The sequence below is a fragment of the Sitodiplosis mosellana genome, unplaced genomic scaffold (assembly GCF_009176505.1).
Source record: "Sitodiplosis mosellana isolate CC-2019 unplaced genomic scaffold, AAFC_SMos_1.0 Smas_scaffold_3, whole genome shotgun sequence".
In the NCBI taxonomy this organism is placed as follows: Eukaryota; Metazoa; Arthropoda; class Insecta; order Diptera; family Cecidomyiidae; genus Sitodiplosis; species Sitodiplosis mosellana.
In genome coordinates this window covers 2,721,594-2,738,932 of record NW_022595246.1, presented here as the reverse complement: position 1 = coordinate 2,738,932, position 17,339 = coordinate 2,721,594, and the positions used below count along the sequence as shown (strand labels likewise).

The 17,339-nt window shown below is 36.9% G+C and overlaps 2 protein-coding genes across 7 annotated transcripts; both read left to right on the top strand.

The window, feature by feature from the left end:
- The first annotated feature begins 2,685 nt into the window (after window positions 1–2,685).
- On the top strand, window positions 2,686–6,819 carry LOC129566515 (group 3 secretory phospholipase A2-like). 5 transcript variants are annotated; one of them, XM_055442546.1, is made up of 7 exons: window positions 2,686–3,597; window positions 4,191–4,799; window positions 5,637–5,715; window positions 5,819–5,877; window positions 6,001–6,145; window positions 6,237–6,465; window positions 6,546–6,685. In XM_055442546.1, exons 2-7 carry the CDS (start codon window positions 4,512–4,514, stop codon window positions 6,625–6,627), a joined length of 882 nt encoding a protein of 293 aa, XP_055298521.1. In that variant the 5' UTR covers window positions 2,686–3,597; window positions 4,191–4,511; the 3' UTR covers window positions 6,628–6,685. The 5 variants fall into 5 exon arrangements, with proteins under 5 accessions (XP_055298521.1, XP_055298520.1, XP_055298518.1 ...); XM_055442545.1 differs by having other exon boundaries at window positions 2,690–3,597; window positions 5,819–6,145; window positions 6,546–6,605; window positions 6,684–6,819; XM_055442543.1 differs by having other exon boundaries at window positions 3,275–3,525; window positions 5,819–6,145.
- On the top strand, window positions 6,704–17,059 carry LOC129566516 (lipid storage droplets surface-binding protein 2). 2 transcript variants are annotated; one of them, XM_055442547.1, is made up of 5 exons: window positions 6,704–7,050; window positions 7,106–7,166; window positions 7,293–9,160; window positions 13,443–13,883; window positions 15,207–17,059. In XM_055442547.1, exons 3-5 carry the CDS (start codon window positions 8,989–8,991, stop codon window positions 15,542–15,544), a joined length of 951 nt encoding a protein of 316 aa, XP_055298522.1. In that variant the 5' UTR covers window positions 6,704–7,050; window positions 7,106–7,166; window positions 7,293–8,988; the 3' UTR covers window positions 15,545–17,059. The 2 variants fall into 2 exon arrangements, 1 of the variants encoding a protein (XP_055298522.1); XR_008687735.1 differs by lacking the exons at window positions 6,704–7,050; window positions 7,106–7,166 and having other exon boundaries at window positions 7,284–9,160; window positions 15,207–16,007; window positions 16,069–17,059.
- The last annotated feature ends 280 nt before the right edge of the window (window positions 17,060–17,339 follow it).

The window sequence follows — 17,339 nt, the reverse complement described above, 5'->3', positions numbered from 1 at the left end:
ACCATTGAATGTGATAAAAACGATAAAACCTTCGTTTTCATTCGATATAAGTAGGTGAATATGTGAATAGTAATTTTTGAGTGAAATACTATCTGCCCCGTATGTACGATTATAAATTTATGTTGGGGTAAAAGTGAACACATTCTTGACTGAACTAAATCTACATCGTCTACAATTTACGACTATTTTTCTTCACATGAAAAGTGTTTTCAACATTTAGAATGGAATTTTGTTACAGTTTTTTTTAGGGTTACAGTATTCGATTGAGTTTCAAATTTGCCAATTTCATTGAAAGCAACTTACAGTCGTCTTCTTTAACTAAAAATAAAATGAAATTTTGAACGTTCTCAATGAGTGTTTTTTTTGGATTGAATTGCCAATTGAGAATGAGTATTCAGTAATTTTTTGAAATCAACACAATCAATTATAATCTATTTTTATTTTTCTCAAACATGCAATAGCAAATGCGAAATAAAAAGAAATTATGAAAAGAATTCTCTCGACTGCTAACCGAATGAAAAAAGTATGGTACTTACGCCGGTTTTGAAGCGTAAAAAGCCCGTAAATGGTGCTAGCAACATCATCTTAACAACGAGCATGCAAGACCATGCAACAAACGTAGTGAACACTCGATTGTCAAATGACATTAAATCAAAGATTGGTTTCATTTTGCTTATTGATGTTTTTCTTCTTCTTCTTCTTCTTTAATCAAATCACAATTTAAAGGTGTTTGTTTAAATGTTATTTCTGACACTTTTGTTTGATAGATTACAATGTAGTTTAGTTCTTTATTTTAACGATTTTATATTTATGCTTTAGATTTTTTTTTCGTGTGTGTTAGAAAAAAGATCTTGGGAAAAAGGTTAATCGACTGAGATCTGTGTTTGCACTTTGACTAGAAAATGTGAGTATGTTTGAAAAGAAAAGTCCAAACCGTTCCAGTTGACGAACAAATACGAACTGAGGATTGCTGTTGGACTCATTACACTCATCGCACTGTATGCGTATTGATTTCAACGAAATCAAACGATTTTGAATAATTGATGGATAATAAACGTGTTTTCTACCATGCCATGCTATCCGCCACCGTCATCGTTTTGTTTACGTATATTTTCAACCGTTCGGCAGTGATTCATCGTGGAAAACGGACCAGCTGGATCTGCCTTATTGATACGCAACAGAATGAAGTCCTTGTCCAACAATTACGGTGCTTTTTATATAGCATTCTCAATTCAAAGAAATATTAATAGTCCAGGTCAAGATCCGACGAACCATTTACATGTAGAAATTGTTCGTTGCTTTTTTTGTTCCTTCTATGAAAATTTATGAACTAGAAAAAATGAAATTTATGCGAAAAAAAAACGAATAAGAATTAAAAAAAAGAAAAGAGCCTCAAACTTTATGGAAGAAGAAGGAAATGGTTGAACAAACGGTTGAATTATGGTTTGGTTTTGTTATTCTCTCTCAAAACTGTTCAACTTCTACAACAGTCATTAAGCATAGTTATAATTCACCTCGGCGGTTGCGGTTCTTTGTGTAAGATGAAAGCATTCATGGGAAGTCATGCTAATTTGTGCAAAGCAAACTATGTGCACATGTGACCCGGCTGTAATTTGTTTTGTTCTCGAAAGTTTCGATCCAAAACAAGTAGTTCTATTTATTTCATTGGCACTGTTTAAGGCCATATTTCTATGACAATTGACATAATATGGTCGTCATTCTTCATCGAAGAGAACCATGAAAGAGAGTTTAATTGTCAATCGCAAAAACCACACTTCAACTGGAATCGCCTTCGCCCGGAGTAGAAGTACACATTTCAATGTATCGCATTTCGAATGGAATGAACAAAACAAAATTCGTTTCAATTGAACGAAGGTATCCCTCCGCACCGTCGTGTTTTTTCATTATCATCTCTATGACTCTTTCTAATCCATTCAGTCATGTTTGGTATATACAATTGTCTGTTGACGGAACTCATAGCCGGTATAATGATGTGGGTTTCACATCGTGTAACTGTCGTTTCAATCTCTAATTGTTGTGTATGAACTTGAATCTTTGTAGGTAATGCGGTAATTTATTGTTTGTGTAACACGTTTGATTCCAATTCAACTCGAAAATTCGATGCACACAATGGTCAGTCAGCCAGAGGTCGAAGAAGAAAAAGAATAGCGTCCATGCGAAATGTTTAATGATTCTATTGAATTGTGTAATGTCAATGATGCCAAAATTGAACAACAAAGAAGTGTATGTGTGTGTGTGTGTGTGTGTGTGTGAATATATCCGATCTGTTGGTGTTTGAGGAAGAATGAAAGTTCGCCTTTGTTCTGTGGTTCGTTGCATTTGATTCTTTTTGCGCTATCTAATGATTTATGATTGTCAGCTGAAGGTTAGAGTGAAAACAATGCACTTACAAGCATTTCGACATTGCAATCAAAACAACATGAATATGATTTGCATCAATGAAGTAATCAAAGCACAAATATGCGATTATGCAATGAACTGTTGGATTGAAACTTCTACGAAAGCATGCCACCGACCAAATTGAGAATGAATGTTTTCGCACTTCCAAATCCACTTCGTTCAGTAAATACATCCACCGGTAACACACGGTGCACACGAACAAAAGAAGAGGATTTCTAAAATTGGTTTGCTACAATTTGCATTACTGCAATCGATCGATTTATAGAATAGAAAATGTGTGCGGGCCGGCAATTCCAACGGTACATTGGTTTATTTTTTATATATATTGAAGCAATCAAAATCATTTATCAATAATAATCGCGCCCAATACACACCTAAAACCATCGGCAATCGTTGGAAATATTCAATGTAAATTACTTTAAACGGTAGTTGATTTTCTGTGTTATTAAAAACGAGTAAACAAATTGAAATGAGTAAATGGGCTTTGGCTTCTTCTTTGCGTACGCGTTTTTACTTTCATCACTGTTTCGGTTTCTGTTTTCGGGTCGACACAATAAAATGGCAAATGCTTAAGAGAGTTTGAGCGTATTTTGGTTTTTCACTCGGTTGCTGAAAAACAAAATGTGCGCATGGCTTTCAATTGAATTGCACATATATGGAAAACGATGGAAGCACAGTCGAGCACAAAAAGAAGCAACACCGTCAAGACGTGTGCAAGAGACGCAATCATAACAGACGCAACAATTGCTAATTGTATTTTATTTGCTATGCTAGCCTTCTTTTTTTGCCAACCACTTTTGTGGACATCATTGTGTGCTGTTGCTCGATGCGATGTGTGTGGATTCTCGGTTGATCATATGTTAACTGTTTTTGGTTTTCCACGCGGAACATAAACCATGGACAGCAATGGTGGCGACGACGGCAAGTACACACATGTTTGCTGGTTAGCTATACCACTGACTTCAAAACAGTGCGCATTTGGACTCAGAAGAGGAAACACCGAAAATCGTAATGCACCCTCAGTTCAAAGTGTCTGTTTGGTGCTAACTTAAGAAACAATGTGATACAAGTTTGAAATCAGTTTTGTTCTTTTTGTCCATCTAGGTAAAAAAGAATCTTAATTTAAATGTTGACTGTTTTTTTGCAACATTTTTCTCTGGTTGTTTTGTGAAATTGGTATGAAAATAGTAAGAATCAGAACATGTTAAGAACTGAAACTAGTTTAAAATTGTTCGACATAGTTGAGAAATGAAAACCAAATGAAACTGAAATTAAACAGTCCAAATTAAGTTATAGTTCGTTAAATTATTCGTGTCGTTGGTGAAACAAATGAAAATTCAAAATGTAACGGATGACAGAAGTTATAAAACTGTGATTAGTTCTATTGACTTTGTTTCACAGTAAAACTCCTGCAAGTAGACAATTAACTTGCATTTCAAGAGACAATTTAGCCGTTATCATTCCTTCTCTTCGAGCTTTTTCGTTTAACTCCCATTGTTAATAAGTAGAATTAATAAGAATTTTACGCAAATAGCAATTTCTAGCCGCATTTTAATTCATAACTTGAATCCGAAAATTCACTGAATGAAAATTGAAAGAAAAAAAATTAAAAAAAAAGAAAAACTCGTGACAATTTCCCGAAAAGAGGCAAAGAAACGAAATTATGGCAATTTTTTGCGAGAAAAAACAAATCCATAACAGATGAGAACAGTTAAGTAAGGGGTTCAAACGCATAAGTTTTATAGCTGTGTGTTTTCATTTTGTTGTAGGTAGGTTACGAAATCGATTGTTTCACATTGCCGAATCGCTTACACTAAAGACACGCTTGTAAAATTGGTGCGATTCGATGTGAGACAGACCGAAATAGGCAGAGAGAGTGAGCAACGTTTGAATAGAAAAAAATAGCGCAGCCAAACGAAAACTATATGCAATTTTTCAATCATACGCATTGCTGACTCTCAATCACATTCGACAAAAGTGGCGCGTAAATTCACATCTATACACGCATGGTGCGGCGTGGAAAATAACAGCGAACGAGGCGAGCAAGCAACAACAACGAAAAGAAACTAGAGTAGAAAATTATTTACAAAATGACGCAAATGATGCAATCGATGAGACGACGGCGGTGGTTATTGGAATGCTATAAATTTAACGCTTTGCTTATTTTGCTAACATTGATTTTACACGATCGATTTTCCATGGTATTTGGTATAACCGTCAATCCGCTTGATTCGCTGGTTGCATCGTTTGATTTCGATGAATATGGTGGTAGCGATGATGGCGATCGATCCAATGAGTTTGCTTCGGAAGTTCATGATTCGAATAAAATTGACCAATTTCCCAGCGGTTATAACAACTTTGCTGGATCTTCGGAAATTGTAAGTAATGGCATTGCGCCACAAAAATCAATATAATTGAAAAAAAATTGGAATACAACACGTCTAAAGGTTATTTAGTCGATTAAAAAGAAAGAAAGCATTCAATTCATTGATAACCCTTTGGTCTTCGCGTTATTCACCGTCCAGACTTTGTACACAAAAAATGAGTTAGTTTCGTCTTATCAACTGTAGACGCTAATTAATATAACGATGTACACTGTACAGTGTACACACAATTTTTTTCCCTTCAATATTCCTTGCTCAATCACATTGCACATTCATATTAAAATGAACTGAGTCAAGCAGAAAAAAAACAGTTAAAATTTTCCACAGATACACCGAGGAATTGGAAAGGTCATTTTTCTTGCATGAATCGCAGCTTGTGCTTGATTAATAATTAAAACGGACGTTTAAATTGATTATAAATGGCAATTGATTAAAAAAAATTAAAAGCATCGTCCAGTTCAAAAAAATAAAAGCAGAATATAGAATAGAAAAACGAAATCGACACGTTTTCTTGAACTGAACACTGATTAATGACAAATCACCATCATCGGAGTAACAGTTCTCATCAATTCTAATCCATACATTCATTTTGAAATGACTCAAAAAATCGCTTTGTTCACTTTTCCCTTCGATCAACCCAATTTAACTTTATTGAAGTACGAAAAATTGAGCGTAAACTATTAGCGATGTACACGTACAGTGGTGTTGAATACTTCTATTTAGAATGAAATTTGGACAATGGCAATTGTTTTCCGTTGTTTAATGACGTAACAGCGTACGTGTGAGAGCCACTGAATCATGAAAATCATCGATTTAAATTTTATTTTCTAGAGCGGCACCGGAGGAGCATATGTGTTTGGACCAGCATCATCAGCCATTGTTAAACAGCCCATTAGCGAAAACCAATCAGGTATGTTTCTGTTGCTGATCAACAGTTTCAACGAGGTTCGTACAATTGAAGAGGTTAACGCCATTTGTGGTTTTTGGTTTCTTTTCCATTTCATTTTCAACAGACACCTTCAGCGAGTTTCTGAAGATGTTTTCGATTCCACTGCATCACTCAGTGTTTGAGGTACCGAATTTTTTCAACAATCGCATTTCCATCAAGTCACGATACGTAACAAAACCATTCAAACCATCAAATTTGTCACCAATTGTACTGAGACAAAAAATCGTTCGTCTGCCTCCACCACAGTCACTATCATCGCCGCTAACGGCCATCACCGACGGCATCAAAGATCGCCTGAAAGCCATTTATCCAGGCACACTGTGGTGCGGCGATGGTAATCAAGCGAGAAACCAGAATGAAATCGGCCTATTTCGTAACACAGATATTTGTTGTAAGTTTACTTTTGATTTACGCTCAGTTTTGTTTAAAATCCAAACAGAGTGTCCGCAGTAAAACTAAAATTAATTCTGATGAATTTTCAGGCAAACAACACGACGAATGTCCCGCATTCATCAAATCGGGCAGTGAATTTAAAGGCCTCCGAAACACTGGCCTATTCACGCGAAGTCATTGCGATTGCGATCTAAAATTTTACAATTGCCTAAAGAGAACCGATTCGCTGATATCGAATAAAATTGGCTACACTTATTTTAATATTTTGCGACCGCAATGCTTTCGCAAGGAGTTCCGCGTTGTTGGTTGCAAAAAATGGTAAATTCGAATATTGAATTTTTCTTGCAACAATTTTTGTTCGATCTAACTTTACAACAAAAATATCCGAATTTTTGCAGGGTTAACAAGAAATGTATCGTTTACATGGTGGATGATCGACAGCCCGGTGTATGGCAATGGTTCGATAATAAATTATTTTAGCTTTAAGATTTTAAACTCTAACCGGCCTCAAACGCTATTCAACTACTCTCAATTAGATACTTAGGTTCGATTAAAAGTCGTAATTTAAATGCAAAACCAAAATGTGAATAAAGGAAACTACTTGGAAATAACAAACAATTGGTGTGGCAATCTCTTCCTGCTTCCAATGCTGACATTTCAAAACACCCTGACACGTGCATCATTATACAATTGCATGTAGTATATTTTTCTCATCGAACTGAGATAGGAACCAAATGCAGTCTTGCTTACACGAATCCATTTGAATATCGTACTCGCGATAAGAACTGAACCCATGAAACATCGCACGTCGCGCATCGCTTTCACACTTTCGCTGTGTGCCCGGTGTCCCATGTTCATTGCGCTGTTCAAAGTTCATATATCAACATACTACCGCTGGAAATGGTATGAGATGAATTAATCTTATCAGGCCCGTATTAAAAATTTAAACCATTTTTAGATATCACACACACACCAAAAATTGTTTTATCATCAAAACAACGTATTTTTCATCAGAATGTGTAAGAATGTGGCAATGTTATGACCATTCTAAAAGTAAATTTTTCCACGTTAGAAACAAAAAAATAGAATTTGTATTGTCACTTCTCTACCTCATACGTGTTATAAATTTATGAATCCATTCACAGGGGAAACAAACGATGTGTAAAATGAAACATTTTTCTGAAGAACAAAATGATGCGTTCATCACAGCCGACGATAGCAAGAGTACGAATGACGAAAGAATTTTGAAAAAACGTCATATTTGGACTTTGCGCCCAAGCAATTAAAGGCAATTGCGTATTTTGCTGATAATCATCGATTGTGAAATACAATAGAAAACCTATTCAATCATGACAAGTATTTATCAATCGACGTTCAGATACACTTATGTATGTAACCTTCAAATGACACCTGAATTTATCGTTGTGCCGGTATTAACGCGATGACATTTCACGCATAAACCGCAAATGAAATCATCACTTTATGTTCTATCACCAACAAAAAAAATCAAATCGAAAGGAGTTTGAGATTTGCCACTTGATTGGATGAACTACATTTTCAAACGGATTTCGGTCAAACAAATGGTTCATTGACATTATTCATAAACAAAAATATGTTGAAAGCGAAATTCGTCGATCGAGCTGTTTCAAAATCGGGTGGATGCGTGTAAATTGTTAGTTCTTTTTCTCTGTTGTTCGACACATCATCGTCAAAAATCACAGAATCATGAAATAGCAAAATATGATCAAAATTGCTCATCGCAATGTGTTATCGCTCCGCGAGCGACTCAGCACCGCTGCGGCGGCAACACTCACAATCATCAGATTAGCTAGAGAATTGTGTACAAAGTTCACATTCAACCGGAACAACAACAACAACAACAAGCGATGGAATCACAACTACAGACCTATTTGCACCGAGAGCCTAAATCATGTTTCGATTCTCGCAGACAACCGGCTACCGCTGTATGTCTTGTTTTGCTTCGTTGTACACTTGATTCCGTCTCGTTCGCTCGTCGTTTGCTTGAAACGCAGACACATTGAGCACGCCGTTTGTTTATGCGCTTTTGGACTCGACGCAACCAACGAGTCACTCACGCTCTCACACGAAATTTCGTGCTCGGTGTTTCTTGTTCGTTTTTTTCATTGGAATTTCTAAACGAATTTTACGTACATAATTCCATGGTGCGCATTTGCTTTTTTAAGCTTCTCTGTTAACGACCGAAACCGATGCACAAATACACACACACACACACGCACACACACACAAACCGAAGTGTCGTATTCTCTCTGTTCAATGTTCAATGATGTCTTTGTCGCCAGTTCACGCACATACAATGAGTCTCGAACGCACTCTCCATCCCTCCTTCTCGCGCATTCGATCCAGCACCATAATCGGTGTGTGCTGTTTTGTTGTTTTCTTCTCTTCCATCCTTGTCGATCCCGCACGATACGATTCGTGTGGAAATGAGTGTTTGTCGATGCACACACGACGATCGTTCGGTCGTCTCTGTTTTGCGCTCGCTGTATGCGGCAATAAAATTGATAATGCCGAAACAGTCCACCATCATTTTGAGAACTGAAGTCGAACGAAACACATGTGTTTCTTACCGTCTCAATCAGCATATCGTGCGTGAACTCATTTCAATATTTCCATTGTACTAAGAAAACATTCTTTTCGTTTCTTTACAACATAACTGTCTTTTATTGCACACGGTGATTTAATCAATTGTCTTCGTTTGTTCGCACACACAGATCTTTTTGTTCTGAATTGTGAGAAAATTGTTGTAGTTATTTTTTTTGCGTTGTAAAATTTAAAATTCAAATCAGAGAGAAATTAAAAATGGCTCTGGAGAAAAATCAAAATAATTCAACCGCTGTGGAATATAACAACATTGCAAACAGTGATAGTGCAGCGCTTCTACCACATTTGGAATCGTTTGAGAAAATGCTGAAGTTGCCTGTCCTCGGAGCCGCCTGGCATCAAGGTCAAGATGTGTATGGCCGTGTTAAAGGTAAGTTTAAATACTCAATACAACAAACAGCAACCACAAAAACGACAATAGAAATTACAAACATTTACTTGTGATCCGAAATCCCGATTCCTTGTGATGATTGATGTTCAGAAAGATAAAAAAAAACGACAAGTGGCGATAAACTCGATGGAGAAGAGAAAAAAAAATCTCTAAATGTGGAAAACGTGGTCTTTCATATCATCATGCGGCCAAATTGCGGACAATATTCAAAACTGTGCATCGAATAATAATCGAAACCGTTTCTTTTTCATTCTTCAAAATATACAGTTAATTGTTTCATTACAACGAAAAGTTATGGAATTGATTAAACTTCGTCATCATTCGCAATGTGCATTTGGAATAATTGTCACAAACACAAAGGAAAAAGAGAGAAACAAAATTACCGTTCAATTTGATTCGAATCGATTAATTGAAATGTTCCATTTCTTCCCCATTAGTCACAGTAAATAGGCTTTTTTTTATTTGCAATTTTCAATTCATTTTGAAGGTAACGGAATAAATTTAGTGCGAATGGAAAAACAAATTGTGCGCTGTTCCGTGCGTTGCCATATTTTTCGCATTAGTTCATTCTCTATCAGCGATAATTGATCACGTTCAAAGTATGAGAGAGAAAAAAAGGAACATGTGCAAATTGTTGACCAATGGCGTGTTATGATTACCGAAAAAACATGCGCAAGCATCAAATGAGACTGCTGATTTGCTATTTCCATGCAACTTTCTACATGGCTGACACTGTTGCTGCCGTTTATCGCCAAATAATTGCGAATTGCGAATTGCGTCATTTCATTTTAAAGTACCGAATGGATTTTGGATTAGTTTTTATTGGCATCGTCCGCTCGTCAGTAATCAATATCTAGGTTTTTTTTACGTCTTATCGCATATCTCGAACAATTGTTCAAATGAATGAAATAAATCGAATCGAATCGCTTCCATTAAAAAACACTTGAACAAAACGAAAGAGGGAGAGGGAGAGGGAGAGGTAGAAAACGGCACAATTATCATTTATTGTGCAATGTTAACCTTAGCACACTCTAATCGCACGACCAGAGTGATACTTCGTTTAATCATCGCTTCGGTGGTTAAAAGATCTTAGTTACTGCATCGCTCTTTTTATTATACTCAGTAAATGTTTTTTTGAACGATATGCTGCCGATCACTCGATGTGCAAACAAAAAAAAACCTCAATATTACATTACATCTAACCTCTCTTAAGGTTATCATGTTAAGTCTATTGAATTTTTGTTTTTTGTTTTTCGTTCCCTTCGACTCTGTTTCACTTGTTTTATCATCATCAATGGGAATTGCCTATTCTTGCCCACTTTCATTTCAATTCAATCTTATCGGAGTTTGCTTTCAACATGCGGCTGCCGTTGTCCACTTGACGGATGACGTGATGAACTTAGTTTGCATTTTAGATGATGTAAATCAATTTGATTTGTCATATTTGCAATTGTTTGGTGTTTGTTTCTCATTCGTTCGTTTGTTCGTTCGTTGCATCGATTCAAGTAGATCACCAGATTGCATGGTGTAGCACAATTTCAAATCACATCATCGCATAAATAATGACCATAAATAACCGTTTTAACTTGCTCTCGCACAGTTGATCCAAAGGCATTGAAATGTTCGTTGATTGATTCAATAGATTGTGTTGTCAATTATATTCGAGCGTTCTACATTCGGTACAACGCACTTTGGCTGTTGAAACAGAGACAGTGCCCCAATGTACAATGATGATGATGAAAAAAAAATGCAAGCCGATCATGGGTCGAAAGTGAGAGAGAGGAGAGAAAAGAGAGAAACGAATCATTGTGTGTTGTTGTCACGACGACCGTCGGACCTTTTTCATTTCAATTCTTTTGACTCGACGTAACGAGCCTTCTTTCAATGCATCGTCATGCACACTCACAATAAATGAGTAACTTATTGGTTATTTATTGGTGTTGGCTGCTCGCTTGCTCGCTCGCTCGCTCGTCCGCTCGCCTGCTCGCTCTTGCTTACTCTCGTGAGCATTCAACACCACCACTTAAGTGGCTGAAATGCACACACGCCACAGCGGAGCCATTCGTTCTCACTGAAATCTGATTTCTGAGCATTTTCTAAAATTACACACCGAATCAACGGCCAGAAGTGAGAAATGCAAAGCACATAAATGGAATTCCATTTGGGCAGCGCTTGTCATTGTGATTAGTGACCAGTTGAAACCTTCAATTTGTACATGATTTCATTGCTCCGACATAGACACAAACACTATCTCAGACACACACAGACTCACACATTACGAATTCATAATAATCTCCGGGGCTTATATTTAACGCTTTAAATGGCCGTACACCATTCTCGCACCAGCACTTAGCTGGTGTGTGTGTGTGTGTGTGTGTGTATGAGTGCTTGTGAGTTTCTCATGCGATCCAGTCTTCTGGTTTGTTCCAATTTAAGAGCACAAAAAAGCATACAACCAAAGAGCAAGACCGAGAGAGAGAACAAAAAAAACAACAAAAACCAGAATCAACGAAACCTCATCATGTTTGTGGGACGGTGGTGGCGGCGAGTAGTCGCTGCAATGTCGACGGCATACTATTTATTCGTTTTTCGTTTAATATCACTGAATGCAATGACCGTTACGCGTGCGGCTACATTCAAAATCTAAATTGTTCGAAATGTGATCGTGCACAATTCGCGGCATTCGGAGCGATTGGGTTACTCACACTAAAGACCAATCAATTTGTACATGATTCAATTGCAGTTGGCTGTGTGTCTGTGTATGCGTGCGCGCATACAATTCACGAGATCCTCATAATTTCATCGTTGATCATTATCATAATATTCATAAGCGAAAATGATGAAAATGACAATTTAATGTTCGTTCGTCAAAAGCGACTGTGCTGCGTTGTGTTGCAGAATTAAAATAGCGGCGGTCGTTGTTATTTGTCGTCGTCGTCGTCATCGCATGATACTTGTTTCTGGTTTAAAAATAAAACGTTTCTTTGTTTTTTTCCTTCGCCACCCGGCAAATGCAGAAGAAAAAGAAGAACGTAGAAAAAACTATATAAACACGATGAGTTTGTACGAGTGAGTTGAGTAATGCATAGCAACAATTTCAACGATTTGCAGGCGGCAACCATGCAGATCTCTTTCTTTCCTTTCCTTTCATTCAAGGTGAAACGTTGCATTCGCTTCTCCGTGCTTCGTGTGCTGCGTTCATTATTTTTCTCGATCGCAGTTTTGGGCCGAAAAAAGTGCACTTGTATGATGCGGTGAAAAAAGAAAAAAGCAAAAAAACGAACCACGGAATATGCACATCAGCAGACACTGTGAATCCTGTCGTTCGACACAAAACAACAACCTTATTCCACTTGTATGTAATTTTAATTTCTGGTTTCGTTGCACCCGAAATATCGCTTTTGTTATCGTTGCCGTTGTCGTTGTGGTTTTTTCTTCTCCAACTTTCTCGGCTATGAGAATGAATTTGTCTGCCATTTAATTTGAGCTAATAAGCCTGGCTGAGTGTGTGTGTGTGTGTGTGTCTGTGTTACGTCCCGTCTCTTTGTTCACTTCGCATTTATCTTCGCAACGGTCATTTCGATTTAAATAATAGTTTATAGTCAATGTTCTTGTGTTGCCTCCTTTTCGGTGCGATTCGACTTTGATCGGACCAAGTCCAATCGCGCACACACACACACACACACACGTAACAACGATTGTGATTCACGATATCGTACGATTATCTTCACATATTTGGAACCAGAACAACTTCAGCACATCAACTGGTTCGTACAACAGACAAATGCAACAAAATGTTGAACATGTTTTTGGTATAGGCGCGGGCTCAAATGAATGAACAATCTAGTAGAGGAATCAAGAACGAAAAAGAAAGAAACTAGCATACATACAATTAATTGGAATTCGATACGCGTCTGGATTTAATTTATTGAAATTATTTCAAAGTATGTGGCAATACGCGGTACGGTGCGAATTGCTATTTTCTGCTGACAGCAGCACATTACAATAATTTTATCGGTAGCAAGGTGATAAAATCGGAAACCGAACCAGTCTATCGAACAAAATAAAAAACCAAAAATGCATGCATTTCACATTCCAATGATATTTTTAGTCTGAACGGTCAGCAATATTTAGCAGCCGAATGTTTCTTTTCTTGCCGATCGTGTTAAATCGAAGCTCCCTTTTTTGCGACTGCAAATTACAACAGAATGACGAAATAATTGGTTATCTCTTTTTTTGTGTGCCCATTTTGGCTTTGCAGGCTATAATCCAATTTTCAACTGGGCATTCCGTACGGCTGAAGATGCCGTTCATTTGGCAGTGAACACAGCCGCTCCAATCATCTCGACATTGGATCGTCCCATTCAGTTTGTTGATCAAACGTTGTGCAGTGGAATCGATAAGCTTGAAGCGAAGGCACCAATTATCAAGGAGCAACCACAGGAGATTTATCAACAAGCCAGAAATAAGGTGGTCGATGCCGTGCAACCGACATTGAATCGTGTGTGCTCAATGCGTGCGGCCGGTCAACAGAAAGCCCATTCACTCAAGGATCTATCGTGGCAAAAGGCAAACGAAGTGTTGGCCACACAATACGGCAGCATGGCTGTGTCAGGACTCGACACCACATCAGCATTGGCCGAACGCCTGCTCGACTACTACTTCCCGAAAAATGAAAATGATGCCGCCGAAGATGACAACAGTAAGTATTTTCCTTCTTAATTTTTTAACGATTCATTCGTTATTTTATTATTCACACACATTTTCAACACCATTAGAAAGCGAGTGAGAAACGGAAACGGTTGAACCGACGGCTGTTACTTCAATCAATAAATAGAACGAATTCAAGTGGTTTTCAAAGCAAGATAATACACTCACCGGATTGCATAACAGTGGAAACATACCACGAATTTGAACACTTTTTTTTTACTTTGTTGTCTCTTTTCTCTTTGCGAATTCAAGCTGTTGCCAATTTGGCCGATAGTCGTCTTTTTTTTCGTCGCGAATGTCACAGTCCATTCCATTTTTCAGCCGATTGCATTATGGTGACAATTTATTCATTTAAATCCATTTTTTGTGCTTATAATAGTGACAGAATTTACGATACGAAAATTCACAAAGGAACACTTTGGAAAGCATATCATCAAAGCGTCGGTCGTGATGTTGTTCACGTTTCTTTTCAATTTCATGTTTGTTTGTTCCTTTCCTTTATCATGACTTCTCTCTTGGTTTTTTTTTTCAATTTGTTCGCGTCGTTCGCTTACAGCGAACTGTTGCTTTGAATATATAGAGAGTGAGATACTCTTCAACTTGATTGATAGCGGACTTTGGACCTCATACGTACTACACTCGCCGCGCACTAGAATCACCATACGTCGACACAACCACGTACGACGCTTAGTTCGCGTTCGCGACGTTTTTCATGCATATGAATTCGGTAGTTTGGATGACATATGGTCCGTTGTTATTTATGCGTTTCCAAAATATACTCTGCGTGTCATCGCTTCGAATACACTAATTTCATTAAATGAATAGCTAAGGGGGGATTCTTCGCTGTCTTATTGTTTGTGTAAATTCATCACTTGAATATTGAGCATGTCTGTGTCATGCTTGACGACTGTGACAGTGAATTAGTGCAAACGCATGTTACCGAAAACTAAAATAGAAATTTCATTTATAATTCCGTCAAAGTCCAATTCCGGACCCGTTCCAATAAAATTTCTCAACTATAGTCATTTCATAGCTATGAACACAAAACTCATTTGAAATTCGCATTTGAAAATGCCACGAATTCAGCGCAGAAGAGAAAAACAAACCGAGAATGTGTGTATTATCAGCTGAATTTATCGGCGGATGTGGAATATGACCAATTGAAATGGGCCGAAAAATAAACTTTTTTCCTCTTATGTCTCGCCATTCACTCAACAAACATCATTTTTTATGTGTGGTTTTTTCTCATCTCCAAAACCCAATTTTTTGACTGATTTTGTTTATCTCGTTTTCTGTTCTGTTTTGCGAATTGCAGCACCAATCGATGCAAACGCCGATCCAGTGCTTCATACATGCCAAACTGTCGGACGTTTATCGAATAAAGTGGCTCGTCGCGTCTATCGCACCGTATCACGTCAAGTAAAAATGTTGAAAAAAGAAGATGTACAGGAATATGTAGCGTCATTAATAGCTGTATTGCGACTAACCCAATATTTAAATTTCATCAATGAACGAGTTCAGGCGGGTCAATCGACAATAGCCATTGACAGCGAGAACGAACGAAATGAACAGCTCAACAAACAACAGCCACCACAACAACAGCAGCAGCCGCAACCGAACGGCTTTTCTCAGCCACAAAACAATGAACAATGAGCGTTTTCAATAATTAAATAATTTTTTTGTAGCTTAATTTTCGATTTCGATTCATGAAACATACAAAAAAACACACACACACATCTAAGATACAAACAACAGTGATTCAAGTCAAAAAAAAAATACGGTCGAATGAAAGAAACATAAGGAAAAGAAACACAACTAAAAGAATTAAAAGCAAAAGAACACGAAAAAGAGCAATCGAAAACGAAATCAAACACCGAAAAAAAACGGGAAAAAAGGAAGAAGAAAGACAATAGCAATATGAAAATATTACGAGTACTATTTTTTCTGTTGTTGTAATTCAAAGTTTCACAATTGAAGTGCAAATAACAACACTCACACATGAAATGATTTTTTTGCCATCGAAGTTTGTGATCGAAATATTGTGTCGTCGGCAACACATTTGTTTTTCTTTTTTATCGTACGTGTGTGAGAAAGCGATCTACACCGCAGGCAAATTGTAAGTTATAATAAATGCTATTTATTATTTATAAATTGCTCACACTCGAAATGTCGCATAGGACTGGACTCAAGTCACTGGAGAAAAGGAAAATTTACTCCACGGTATAGTTTGATTAGGATTGCATTAGTGATAGATCGTCATTCGACTTGTTCGCAGAATTGTTGAATCATCTACCGATTGCGTACCGCACCGGTGGCGGCATTTCGAACGATAATGAAAGTGAAACCACAAACACACACACACACAATGTCGCAAAGCGTTAAAAAAAATCTCCATTACGGCCAAGGAAACAGAAGAGGAAACAAAAACGTATCCATAAAATCACTTGATCTTCAAAAGAAACTGATAAATTTTAATTCTATTCCATCGTTATTCAATAGAATCCTAAATTATTTATCGGCTTTTCCATTTGCTATATTTGTTCATCAATTCCGTTTGTTTCATTCGTTCTCGTTTTGTATTGTCAATGCACAAATCATCGTTTTCGTCGTGATTGAAAGCTCTCTTTTTTTCGTTGTTTTTTCTTCCATCGTTGTGCGAGTGGTACGTTGCAAATTCCTGAGGTACTGATTTATTTACATAAATTCGTTCGATATTTTCCATATAAACACAATTCTAGCAATGCAACGCATTCATAACATGTAGCAAGTAAATTTAGTTTAGCTAGAACTCTAGATGAAATTATTTGAAAATTGTACCAAATGCCATTTTGTATGCAAAACGAGTTTCTTCTTAAAAAAAAAACTAGAGAGAAAAAAATCATTACGGCTAATCCACATCCAGTTCAAACAGAGCCGAACAAGAATAATCATATACGAAAATGTGTCGAAACAAATTTGTTTTTTTTATACTGCATCTCTGAAGAGATTATTATAAATTGTCAGTCTAGATTTATTGAAATTACAAATTATTTTGTTCTAGAAAATAAACGAGAAACGAAAAAAAAAATATACACGTTTATACCAATTAATAGAATTAGGCATTAATTTATAGTTACAATTTACGTTAAAAAAAATGATTTCAATAAAAATCGAAATGCAATTGAAAAATTGGATTTTGTTTTCAACACTTTTGCAAAAAATTGCATTGTTTGCTCGCACACGAATTACCAACGTCAATGGACACGTGTCTTTATCGATTCCCGGCGCATATACATATATTGTAATTGGCTGTAAAAATAATCAATAACAATTCCAACGAAAGAACAAAAGTAAGTGATGGAAAATTGAAAACAAAAAAATAGTTCAATGTATGCGAATGAACTTTGCGTATGGTTAATAAGCTGACAGCGCCGAAATGAGGAAATGCTAAATCGATGACAAAAGGTAA